At 47.8% G+C, this 12,323-nt stretch overlaps 7 protein-coding genes across 7 annotated transcripts; 6 read left to right on the plus strand and 1 right to left on the minus strand.

Annotated features, from left to right (window-relative positions):
* Positions 1 to 172: 172 nt before the first annotated feature.
* On the plus strand, positions 173 to 959 carry HD556DRAFT_1245857 (uncharacterized protein; the record flags this gene model as incomplete). The annotated part of the gene is made up of 2 exons (XM_041298567.1): positions 173 to 205; positions 258 to 959. 2 exons carry the CDS (start codon positions 173 to 175, stop codon positions 957 to 959), a joined length of 735 nt encoding a protein of 244 aa, XP_041155321.1.
* A 655-nt stretch (positions 960 to 1,614) lies between these two features.
* Positions 1,615 to 2,428, plus strand: HD556DRAFT_1245806 (uncharacterized protein; the record flags this gene model as incomplete). Its single annotated transcript, XM_041298563.1, has 2 exons — positions 1,615 to 1,916; positions 1,972 to 2,428. Coding segments are annotated over 2 exons (759 nt in total), but the record flags the coding sequence as incomplete, so codon positions are not given.
* A 663-nt stretch (positions 2,429 to 3,091) lies between these two features.
* Positions 3,092 to 5,272, minus strand: HD556DRAFT_1448204 (uncharacterized protein; the record flags this gene model as incomplete). Its single annotated transcript, XM_041307392.1, has 5 exons — positions 3,092 to 4,206; positions 4,269 to 4,375; positions 4,431 to 4,559; positions 4,616 to 4,989; positions 5,042 to 5,272. The coding sequence occupies 5 exons, from the start codon at positions 5,270 to 5,272 to the stop codon at positions 3,092 to 3,094; spliced, it is 1,956 nt and encodes a 651-aa protein (XP_041155323.1).
* Positions 5,273 to 5,518: 246 nt separating this feature from the next.
* Positions 5,519 to 6,147, plus strand: HD556DRAFT_1312318 (uncharacterized protein; the record flags this gene model as incomplete). Its single annotated transcript, XM_041300641.1, has 4 exons — positions 5,519 to 5,630; positions 5,681 to 5,779; positions 5,889 to 6,055; positions 6,115 to 6,147. The coding sequence occupies 4 exons, from the start codon at positions 5,519 to 5,521 to the stop codon at positions 6,145 to 6,147; spliced, it is 411 nt and encodes a 136-aa protein (XP_041155324.1).
* A 443-nt stretch (positions 6,148 to 6,590) lies between these two features.
* Positions 6,591 to 7,385, plus strand: HD556DRAFT_1448206 (uncharacterized protein; the record flags this gene model as incomplete). The annotated part of the gene is made up of 3 exons (XM_041307393.1): positions 6,591 to 6,670; positions 6,737 to 6,916; positions 6,971 to 7,385. The coding sequence occupies 3 exons, from the start codon at positions 6,591 to 6,593 to the stop codon at positions 7,383 to 7,385; spliced, it is 675 nt and encodes a 224-aa protein (XP_041155325.1).
* A 569-nt stretch (positions 7,386 to 7,954) lies between these two features.
* On the plus strand, positions 7,955 to 11,135 carry HD556DRAFT_1434199 (uncharacterized protein; the record flags this gene model as incomplete). Its single annotated transcript, XM_041305302.1, has 10 exons — positions 7,955 to 8,125; positions 8,175 to 8,540; positions 8,592 to 8,785; positions 8,837 to 9,002; positions 9,051 to 9,199; positions 9,255 to 9,655; positions 9,707 to 9,892; positions 9,942 to 10,080; positions 10,132 to 10,766; positions 10,819 to 11,135. 10 exons carry the CDS (start codon positions 7,955 to 7,957, stop codon positions 11,133 to 11,135), a joined length of 2,724 nt encoding a protein of 907 aa, XP_041155326.1.
* A 400-nt stretch (positions 11,136 to 11,535) lies between these two features.
* HD556DRAFT_1245859 (uncharacterized protein) lies at positions 11,536 to 12,296 on the plus strand (the record flags this gene model as incomplete). Its single annotated transcript, XM_041298568.1, has 2 exons — positions 11,536 to 11,890; positions 11,953 to 12,296. Coding segments are annotated over 2 exons (699 nt in total), but the record flags the coding sequence as incomplete, so codon positions are not given.
* Positions 12,297 to 12,323: the final 27 nt, after the last annotated feature.

Consider the following 12,323-nt stretch of genomic DNA (forward strand, 5'->3'; position numbering starts at 1 on the left):
TAAAACAGATGAGAAGGGCCAGACGCTGCATGAAGAAGTCGAAGTCTGGATGCGAGATCCTGTCGAGTGCGTCAAAGACCTCATTGGAAATCCATTGTTCCGCGATCACGTGGTGTACGCACCTGCACGAGCATACAGAGACCCAGCAGGACTTCACCGAGTAATTGACGACATGTGGACGGCTGACTGGTGGTGCGACAAGCAAGTAAGTACACCCAGAAAAGTGAAAATGATAAGTACTTACCTATGGCATCTAGAAACTGTTGCCGAAAGGTGCAACAATCGCACCCATAATTCTTGCTTCCGACAAAACTTGTCTGTCGCAATTTCGAGGCGATAAATCGGCGTGGCCCGTGTACCTAACCATTGGAAACATTGCGAAAGAGAAGAGGCAGCAAACATCAGTGCGAGCAACGGTCCTTATAGGATACTTACCTGCTGGAAAACTTGATTGCTTTACTTCTGATGCGCGCTCCCTTGCTGGTTACAGGCTTTTCCACCACTGCATGTCCTTGCTCCTCGAACCCCTCGTTGCTGCCGGTCGAAATGGTGTTGAGATGGTCTGTGTGGACTCGTTAATCCGTCGAGTCTTCCCCATCCTTGCTGCTTATGTGGCCGATTTCCCAGAACAATGTCTTGTTGCATGCTGTAAAGAAAATCGGTGTCCGAAGTGTTTGGTCGCCGCCGATGAACGAGGGGATCCGTTGACTTCGCAGATGCGGGACCCTGAGGTGACAAAAGATATATTAGAGAAGCGGAAGAATGGTCAGCATCCAATTCAATTCGACGACAATGGTGTAGGACACGAGCTGGTGCTGGGCTTGTATCGAGCTATTTTACAGTATACGTCAAATACCCATCACATGCTAAATCACTTCCCGATGTTATCCGACGCTAACCCGCCAACCCGATGTTTTCCCGCGCACTTGTCCTATCCGTGTCCCGTCCTGTCTTGCTAGCCCCACTAGGTGTGTAGTTCATTATTTCACACATTACTCACGTCGTAGCAAGCACTATCACATGTTTTCCCATAGTCCGCAGCGCCTCATGTTTATTTACATGTACTTCGGATCCGAAATCATTGGCCACTACCTTCGCCTATGGGTTCCGCATTTCTATGTATCTACATAAATATTGGACTCCCCATAGCATTACCATTATCCAAGTAGAGGGGAGCAGTTCCCCGACGCTTAGTGGTCAAACCCGATATTTCGTAGTTCTTAGTTGACATTGCGAATATCATCGTTCCTTCACCGCCCGTATCAGTCATTGTTATTATTGCGCACACCGCTCGCTCTTCCGACGCTCACTATAGCGTTACTATTAGTTTCCGACACCCCGAACCCGAACCCGATAACCCGAAACCCCGAAAACATCGGACCCGACGCTTTTGCATCGGACATCGTAATTATACCTTTGGATATTGTTTCCCGTGCTCGGACTATTGACCCCACATCACTCACTTACCCCCAAGACTATTCCCAGACCGCAGACCCCTGGGTCGAACGCACTTGTCAGGCAAGTATAGCAGACTAGGCAGTGCAAAGACCACAACACAAATATATCAGTTTGGAGCCATCTTCATATAGCTCCAATCGGTATTGTTGTTCCTACAACGGGTTACGCGCCATCCTCAACCCATTCTGGGCAAATCTCCCTCACGCCGACATCTTTCTTGCCTTCACGCCTGACCTCCTCCACCAGGTCCATAAAGGTGTCTTCAAAGACCACCTAGTTAAATGGTGTCTTGAGATTGTCAGTGAAGATGAAATGGACTCACGCTTCAAAGCAATGCCAGATTACCCTGGACTTCAGCACTTCAAGAAGGGTATCTCGACTGTGAGACAGTGGACGGGTACAGAGCATAAAGAAATGCAGCGTGTCTTTGTTGGTCTGCTCGCTGGTGCTGTCCCAAGGTAAGCATTAGTAAGCCGTGCTCAACAAAGGCTGTACTGACACAATTAATGCTAGTCGAGTCTTAGTGGTTGCACGAGCCATTCTAGACTTTTCATATTACGCACAGCTTCGAATGCACACTGCTGAATCCCTCGATGGTCTGGAGAGTGCGCTTGCGGTGTTTCACGCCAACAAAGACATCCTGCAAGAGCTTGAAGTTCGCGAACACTTCAACATTCCTAAATTACATCAAATCTCACACTTTGTTGAGTCCATCACTCTATTTGGTTCCACCGACGGTTTCAACACTGAGCTTCCAGAACGACTACACATTGATTTCGCAAAATACGCCTATCGTGCCAGCAACAAACGCGACTACGAGGAGCAAATGGCCTTATGGCTTCAACGGCAGGAAGCCGTATTCCTACGTAGTTCTTACTTTGATTGGTTGTCGGAACGATCTCAGTCAGCCACAGCGTCCAGTCACACAGATCCAGGCTATACTGTTAATATTAAGCATAATACTATCTAGTTAGAAACAGTATGGTTTTGTAAGTTTGTCTCTTAGGGCTTCAGTGCCAATGGTGATGCTTAATGCATTCACACGATGCTTAACGCTCCAGACACTCGTTCTGGCGATTTTTGACCAATCTAGGACGAAATACCAATTCCTGGGGTTCCTTTGATTTGTTCCTGTAGCCAGCAGATCTATGCATTCAGATCGTGGTTCTGGTGGTTCCTAAAATCGGGTCAGGATCTTGCGGTCGAAATTTCACTAAGTCATTTGCGAGTCGGCCATTCTCACTAGATAGTATTATGCTTAATATTAACAGTATAGCCTGCGTCTCCTTTGATTTGTGTAGTAGCGAGAGGGAATGTACACTTGCATAATTCATTGAAGTCTGGATCAATGCTCAATGTTCAACCTCAAAAAGATATCTCCTAGGTCAGTTTGGAATTTTCGAGTACGGCGTTGAATTTCGTATGTCATTAATGATCAAGGGCAAGAAAAATTTAACATATGTACTACCACTATTATACGACGACATGTATACGAAAAACGAGGGACCAGAACACAATAAGTCACAATTATGATATCATTATGATATCAAACAGAAGGTACTGAAAATGGTGCGAGAGATATGTCAGTAAACGATTCAATGCATTGAGCAAGCGTGGACTCACTTTAAAAGTCCTATCTCCGAGTTCTCGCTCGCTTGTTGATTTGGCCAATTTGGTTCGCCTGCGCCATACGGGTGGACTCCTGCCGAATACGACCAGTCTTTCGCAGTGTATTCGGATCAGCAGACTCGATAACCTGCATGCCTGTGTCGACAGCCTTTGACGCACGCTTTCGTTTTACCTTGAGTGTTTTCTCTGGTGCGCTATGTAGCACTTCTCCGTTTTGTGGAGTCTCCGCCGCAGGAGACGCAGGAGGTATGGAAGGGAGAACTGGGGCAGGGAGTGACGGGGAATGGAGAACCGGGGCAGGGAGTGACGGGGCAGGGAGAACCAAAGAAGGGAGTGACGGGGCAGGGAGAACCAAAGAAGGGAGTGACGGGGCAGGGAGAACCGAAGAAGCGAGAACTGGGGCAGCGACAGCCGGGGCAGCGACAACCGGTGAAGGGAGAACCTGTGAAGGGAGAACTGGGGAGTGACGTGGAAGGGAGTGGGAAGGGAGTGACGGGAACATGAATTGTGGGATTGCTATAGGTGGCAAGGAAGGTAGCGAGTGCGAAGGGAGTGACGGGAACGTGAATTGTGGGGTTGCTATAGGTGGCAAAGAAGGTAGCGAGTGCGATGCTGCCGATTGTGTAAACGAACGTGGTGTGATTGGGGACAACTGTAGCGCAGGGGGGAAAGAGTTTGTTGAAGACAGGAATGATCGCAGTGCAGGTGGCGTCCCCCAGGTGGAAGTGCTTGTAGATCCATTGGGCATGCTTGGAGATCCGTCAAGTAAGGGGCGGAGAAGAGGCGGCGGATTTTCCCAATTCGGCGCGTCAAATGATTCTGTGGGATCTTTTGTGAATGAGACGTCTTGGAGGCCGTATCCGTTGGATGACTGCAGACCGACATTGGGGAAGGAGACGGATGGGTCATGTTGGAGGTTGTAGAGCTCAGTGGAAGCAGGGGGTGCAGATAAAACCAGAGGCGGTGATTGAACAGATGTTGTAGCCGGAGGTGTTATGGTAAGTGCATCTGGCTGAGAGCAGCCAGAATCAAGTGGCTGGGAAGCGGATGGCGTGGATGGCGTACTACTAGATGCTGAAGCATCATAGTTGATTGCACGTGTCTTCCTGATGTGCGGTGCTATATTTGAAGTTGCAAACATTGAACATTGAGTCTTTGCTAGTAGTATGGGAAGCACTTACGAAAAATTGTGCCAATGAAGTCGACATACGCCTTCAAGTGTGTCTCGTTGAATTGCGGTGTCGCTTGTTTCCAATTGAGACCAGTTGCATTCACACCTGAATGGTAACTGCAGTGCCTGTGAGATTCCCGCGCTCATAAATCAACAACAACATCTTATCTACCTCATAGCATTAATATTGCCGTCCAAACGCGGGTCTGGTCCAGCGCCGATCAGACTCCATTCCCAACCCGTCATGTCTTTGATGACTTGCATGAATTGTGAAATCGGACCCATACACTCAGTAAGTGCCCTGTAAAATCACCCATTGAGCAACTTAAAGCGTGAGTGTTGTAGAATGGTTCATACATAGCATATTGAGCATTGGTAGGGGCCCCATCTGGCTTCTTGAGGACTTCCGATGCCTTGGCATCCCGTTCCGCCTGAACCTTTGCCCTACACAAGGCCTTCACATCCTCACTCGCGTCCTCATAAGCTGTGCGTGTCATCAATTTCACAGCTCCCAACTTTTCCCTCTTGGTAAGGCCGTTTGAAGCGATGCTCTCCTTCACTTGCTGCTGAATATCATCTGCATACCTCATTTTCGAGAAAACTTCAGCCTCGGTGTGGACGCGGGTGCCCTTGGCTTTGCTGGTAAGTATCTGTCGGATTGTTTTACCCATTGCGTTTACAGCAGTGCGGCCGCTTTTCTGAGAACGGTAATTAAACCAATTCTTGATTTTCTTATGAAATGGTAAGCGGGTCTAATTGGTTCTCATGAAATGATAAACTCACCTTTTGCCTGAGATCAACAGCTGTACCTTTCGCCTCCTTTTGCTCTTCTGACAAGACTCCCGGCGCTTCGCCAAAAATCGCAAGTTCCTCCGGAAACCTTCTGAACCACTCTGAGAACACAGGGCCCCAGAATTGCGTGACAGACGCCCCGACTTGTGCCTTCAAAAAATCGTTGTACTTCGACTCAAGGAAAGCTTTCTGTTCTGGTGTTGTCCATTCTGCAGGCGGCATCTGCCCCTGCCGGATCAGTATGATCTTAATTTAATTTATGAAATGTATGTCATGGCTTACCTCGGCCTTTTTGACAGTCGCGGGTGTCCCAAGTTGTCGAGTTTGCGCCCGCCAACCCGAAATTAAAGTTCAAAATCACACGAGGTCAGTCCGTTGTCCAATCACAATGCATCGGAGCTAAAATTATGCTCATATAATCATTCTATAATCATCCTCGGTTGACATTTTCACTCCCGCGTGCTCCAAATGACAAACCCTGACACTGCCGCCTCATACAACGTACCTGAAAATGGGTACTTTGGGCCAGTATTTACCACGAACGAGCTCACAGCAGCATTACAATTAATTCGCGACCAAGGTATGTTACGCACACAGAAACCTGCCAGCTCACGTACTCGAAATTCACAGTCCAAGAATCCGCCGGCTCATCTGAGACTGAATATTATGGGCCAGTATTCGCTATGAGCGAGCTTGCGTCCGCGCTTAAACTGATTCACGACCAAGATGGTATGTAATTACCTACTAGACCTGCATTATGTATTGACCCATGACACCAAGTAATGACAAAAGCTCACGATGGCTACTCGCTTGCCGATGCACCTTTACCATCGCCTAGTTTGCAGGGCTGCCCTGCTTGCATTTTCCGTACTCACCGTCAAACTTGTTACGTCTGCCGCGCACATATTTCCGCATGTCACGCATCATCCTCCCGGGCCACTGAGTCTATGTCACTCACAACAAACACTACGGCAAACGATAAACGACAACAGTGAAATGGACACTGTACGTGTTTATTCAGTATGACATAATTGAAACTGACGCGGAGATCTTGATCACATCAGGTTTTAACATTGCAGCAACGAAAATTCACGTAGGGAGAGTTTAATGGAGTATCTCGTACATACATGTTCACTTATGTACACCGTGTTAAGCTTGAACTTGAGCGCTTGAGCAATGAACATAAATTCATTAAAACACATCATATCTTGAGCACGCGGGTTTTCGGTCTGGTCACAAAGCATTGGTGTAGTACCTTATCAATTAAGCACGGGTTTTGGTCAGACCAAAAAGCATTGGTGCGGTACCATATTAATGATGATAGTATCAATTGATCCAGGTGCATGGTAGCTTTGACTGTGTATACTCATAATGTTTGTAGAGAATAAGACCCTCATTAAAGCTTAGATGTATTGCGAGAATTGTGTTAAGTTGCAAGTAGTTTTGGTCTGACCATTGCGCAAGTAGCTTTAGCTTTGGTTCAATTGAGTTATGGTCTGACCAGAACCTTTGCACTTCTTTTTCAACCAACTACTACGCCATGCCACGTCCTCCTATACATAAAACAAATCAGGCTAAACTACAAGCCGCTCGTGAAAAGTCCCAGCGCCACTATGCGAAGTACGTTTGTTTAATTAATTGTCTGCGGTGCAATGTTCCTGACTAGGCAACCAATTGAAGAAACAGAGAGAGTATCCTCAAAAGACGACGAGAACTTCGTGTTGAAAAAAATAAACCAACGCGGGAGACCCGACAGTTTGAGAAGGCAGTTGCGAGAGCCTTGAAAAGCCATGACGACTCGGATGAAGATGAGAGTGACACTGAGCTGGAGACTGATGAATCTAGCGATGATGAGAATGACACACCGTATGTTTTATAAATAGAAACTGATATGGCGAACATAAAATTAACATTCAACAGATCAGATCTCCCAGGGTGCCTCCTTGCTCTCAAAGAGATCAAGGACGAGATGTTGTCATTGACCGATGATCGTGAACCCCAGAAATTTGTCGAGGACAACCTCCTTCACTACGTCAAAAGCATCAAATACACGGACGACCGTGGTGATAATGGTGACATCACCATTATCTCAAACACAATGCTCAAGGTTCAAGATATTCTAAATCGCTCAATTCGCGTGCAAGATCAACTCCTTAATTTTTGTGGCCCAATCTCAGACGAGTTTCGTACAGCTAACTCAATGTCTCGATTTCTCAGCACCACGGCTGCATATCTTGAAGAAATTGATTATTTGATTCACTGGGAGGGAGTTTCTGAACTTTGCGTTGCTCACTCGTTAGGGGAGTTAATGTATCAGAAAAACCTCCGCGTTTGAGTCACGTTCACACGGATGTACTAGTGTACGGCTTGCATTTGCCTCGTGTTTACCAGCAATACATCTACCCACCACATTCCAACGACCATGGTTAGCAAACGTCGACGACAATACAACAAAGAAGTGCGGGATAAATTTTATGTTTACAATCAAGAACTTGAAGAGGCTCGTCAACTTGCCTTGGCACCCGCGACACAGAGAGAGGAAGCTTCTCAGACGTCAACCCACCGGCACAAACACACTTCATTCACTCAGACCCAGGATACGACTTGCAGTAGACTATCTGCACGAGTCGAATATTTTGAAGGCTTAGCATCCGTAAGCACGGAACATCAAGCTCAAGTTTTACCCGTGTATGATCCTCAATCTTTCGATGACTTTGATTTCAACATCGTGGATGGTGCGCATGACACCTACTTAGAAGATACCAACACCGAGCAAGTTAGAAAGCGAAAACGCACTGCAGGGGTAAGCACAAGCGCTCTGAATATTTGTATTTGTAAATTAATTTTGTGCAGGATTATCCACTCGCATCATGGCTTCCCGAACGAGACACATTTATCCTGGAGATGTTAAGATTGGAAGGACGCGGAGACTTCATAACTCAAGCCATTTGCCATGGATCGTATGGCTGCTCTTTGCCTGCTGAATTTCGTTGCGAGGATTGTTTTGGCACCGAGCTATACTGTCAGCCATGCACCTTGGAGAAGCACCGTGAGCATCCATTGCACAGGATTAAGGTAAGCCGCTTGAACATTTTCAAAAGAACTATCATTGAACATCTCTTAGCATTGGAAGGACGAGTTTTTTCACGCTGTCACACTCAAATCTCTCGGACTGCGAATTCAACTGGGACACCCCACCCAAGAGCGCTGCTACAACCCCGCTGCTTGCCAAGATTTCATTGTACTCCATGTGAATGGTGTTCATGAAGTCGCTTTAGACTTCTGCGGGTGCGAGACCGCTCAAAGTCCCACCACCCAGCTGCTTCGCATTCGATGGTTCCCTGCAACAGTCCTAGAGCCGAAAACCGCAGCAACATTCAAGCTTCTTCGGCATTTTCACATTCTCTCGTTCGAATCTAAGGTCTCAACGTTCGAATATTGGCAGACCTTAACGCGTCTTACTCACAATAGAGGGGTGGTCGTTGTGAAAGTAAGTTAACTCTTATTAGCGGTTTTGTAATTATCTGACACTCAATGATAGGATCGTTATGATGCTCTACTTCGAATGATAAGGGAATGGCGAAACATTACTTTACTCAAACGCTTTGGACGGGGACACGATCCCGCGGGTACTGGAGCAACAGAGCAAGGTTCATGCGCCGTCTTGTGTCCGGCTTGTCCTCAGCCAGGTAAGAATCTTCCTGAGAACTGGGAGAGTGCCCCTCCCGAAACTCGGTATGTGCTTCAACCTGTATCATTAGAATTGCGCTGATCAACTTTATCCAGCTGGTTATATGCCTTGTTTCTCGCGATTGACGCGAACTTCCGTCTGGCACGCAAGAATGTTTCATCAGATCAAATGGACCCTGGGCTCAACCGTGGCTGGGCGTACTTCGTGGAGGAACGACAATACAAGACATTTCTTACTGATGTCGGGAGATGTCCGCAGGAGGTAAGGTCATTCAATTTCAAACTCGAATCATGTCTGACAGCAACTTAGAAAAGCACATGCGCAAGCCATAACGCAGTCAATTTAGCAGAAACGAAAAACTCTCGGGGCCTGGCAGCCACTGGAGCAGGAACCGTTGACTGCTCGCGACACAATTTCAAACGACCCTGTGGTGTCGGTGACTTGCAAAAAGGAGAAAAGTACGTCAATGACATGCCTGATTTAACTCTGTTACTGATGCTTGCTTTTTTATAGGTACGTGAACATGGATTATCTCTTCTTTTCGACCATGCAATACACGGGGGATATTGCGGTCCTCAACATATCTTATGACATCGCTTGTCAATGGAGCACGAATCTTTGGCAGCGCATGCATCGATACCCATCGACGATTCATCTCCGCCACCACGACAACAAGACCATCACGTTTCTTGTGCCAAAATTCCATCTTCCTGCGCACATCGATATTTGCCAGATAACTTACTCTCACAACCTCCTCAAAGGCATGGGCCGGACAGATGGAGAGGCACCTGAGCGTGGATGGGCCAACATCAATCCGGTTGCTACGAGCACTCGCGAGATGGGTCCAGGATCACGCCGCGATACTCTGGACGACCACTTCGGTGATTTTAATTGGAAGAAGGTCACGAATATGGGTAAGTATCATTCAATATGTCTTAGTTAACTACATCTGACTCGTTATTTAGGTGTCAGTCTATCACGAAAGCTCAAAGCCGCTGTTCCTGAACGCGACCAGCATGTACGCGATTTTGAAGACTTCGACAACGCACTTCAACACGAGAGACCCGAACAGGTGGCGGAATGGAGGCTGGCAGTGGAAAAATGGGAATCAGATTCGTCGCAAGAGAATCCGTTCGCACTTACAGGCAAACGTATGTCACTAGATTGTCCGAGGAATTCGAAATACTCACTATCGTCTAGCACTAACGCAAGCAGCTGTACGACTCAGTCTCTCTCAGCAAGAAGCTGACAACCTCGAGCATGGTATGGATGACTCACTGCACGAGGAAGTCTCGCGCAGTGTGTTAATCTCCTCAGGAATGGAGATCGAGGATCAGCAGTAAGTCTTCAATTGTCGAAGTTTCATATACATGCTGAGGCTATTTTGCAGGTGTCGGCTTGCGAGAGATATCGAGCTTCTGGGAGGGCACCCAACGGACTTACAGCGCACGAAGCTTCAAGAACGGAGCAACATTTTACGACGCAAAATAGAACAATGGAGCAAGGTCCAACTTTTGTACATGCCGGTCGTTGCTCGCCTTCGCGCATCAGATATTCCAACCAGCAGGACCCATTCGACTGAGGAGAAGGTTCACGAGATCGAACTGTGGCTTCCCTCCAAGATCTACGGAGATGCAGCAGACCCAGTGCATCAATGTGATGCCACGCTGTGTCAGTATGAATGGGAGCTTCGCAGGGCCCAGGCATATGATGCGCTGGATGAGCTCCGACGTCACCTGCGACTACGCGCCCATCTTTACAAATTCAAAGACGCCCATATTCGTGGCCAGCGGGCTAACACACGCGCGTCAGCTATCATTGACAAAGTCGAGTCGAATGTGTCCGTCGCTGCTGCAAGATATCGCAGAGCATGGTCTGCACTCGAACATCTCTCCTTTGCTCTGTCTCGCACTACATGGAAGGAGGAGTTCCCGAAACTGGAGAATGACGACATCCGCGGCATGTCTCAAGGCAAGCCAGGCCAATCGTCTGGCAACCGTACATTGTCCTGGATATGGAAGGCACGTGGCATCGCTAGTGACGCTCCTGAAGGGGAGACGGTCCTCAACGAATGTAGGTTATGTTTTCTTTTATTATTTTACAATTGCTGATACCGAATTATTACTAGCATTAAGAATTGAATGGTGCAAGTCTCGCGCACGAGCTACGCGTTGGGTCGAGGAGGTGCAACTTCTTCGAGAGGAGATGAGGCGTGTCGCGGCATACCTCTTGTGGCATGCTGCGTGGTGGGATGCGCAAGCAGATCGTCGCACAGGGCTCGCGCTTGCAGAGGTTGAAGGTATCAGAGGATATGCAAAGCGTCAGGCAGCCGTGCGGCGGGATCTCCATGATACATTCCTCTCAAAGTGGGGTGCCGTGAATGGCATTTTTTAATTTACACAGTGATCTATTTACAATGTTCTGACGAAGCAATCAAATTCATTGGTGACGCACTCCGGTCCTAAAAATACCAACATTTCCAGTAGCATCGAGATCACAAGAGAGATCCCGATCTTTGGAACCACTGAGGCATCGTGCCTGGTATCATTCGAGTGACATGGGGGATGTGCTGTTGAGGACGTGAAGCTTCATGAAGCTTCACGTTGGTAGCTCAGAGACGAACTTACAAAAGGTACTGTGTGTAATTAGATATGGTTAAGTATCACCCTGCCATGAACAGGTGACAGATCCCAACCGCAGAAATGACTTGGATTCAGACTTGGACGCCGAGATTGAAGAGTTTGCTGCCCCCACAAACGCCATTCCGTCATCCCCCACTGTGTCATCCCCCACTGATGTGGTCTGTATTCTCGCCAAGCATCCTCCACACCCTCGGCAGTCTGTTGATCGCCTCATCACTGCACATGGCGCCACCATGTTTCTCCCCGCCCTCAAATCTTTCATGCACGAGCACATGCCACACAATAACATCATCCCCGGTCCACATGACCGGTTTGATGTTTATCGACAAGTCATCATAGTTACCCCGCCTGATCCACGCACCAGTGACTCACCAAAGCAGTGGCGCATTAGAGCGACACCTGAAGTGCAGCCTGGTCCTGCCAGCCGAAAACCTTGGTCCCCCGCTAGATTCGATATGGCGCTGATAAGTGATGGTGCTCGAACGACGAATTTGCAGACACTCGAAGGTAAGCATTGGTTACTATTCAACGCTTCAATGTCACACTGACTGAAATGGATACTGTACTAGGTGTGCGAGTTGCACAAGTTTGTATCATCTTTACCCTCCCTCGTCAGTTTCTAGTTGGAACGAACTCCCGAGCGCTAGCTTACGTCGAGTGGTTCACGCCGCTTCGGGAGCCAGATCCCTCCTCTGGCCTGCGTCAAGTGTCATGTTCGACTCGTCAGCTGCATCGGAATGCAGTTGTGATCCATCTTGACGAAATGGTTCATCCATGTCACCTCATTCCAAAAATGGGACCATCTGTTGACCCTGGGTGGACGAGCGCAAACGTCTATGAGACGGCACATGATTTTTATTTTAATACTTTTATTGACCTTGAAACATTTTGTATTTCCACTCGTAGTGACTAGAACTAGCTACTGCTGCTACTGTGCTAC

This window comes from Suillus plorans, assembly GCF_016647745.1.
Source record: "Suillus plorans strain S12 chromosome Unknown HD556scaffold_72, whole genome shotgun sequence".
Taxonomy (NCBI): Eukaryota; Fungi; Basidiomycota; class Agaricomycetes; order Boletales; family Suillaceae; genus Suillus; species Suillus plorans.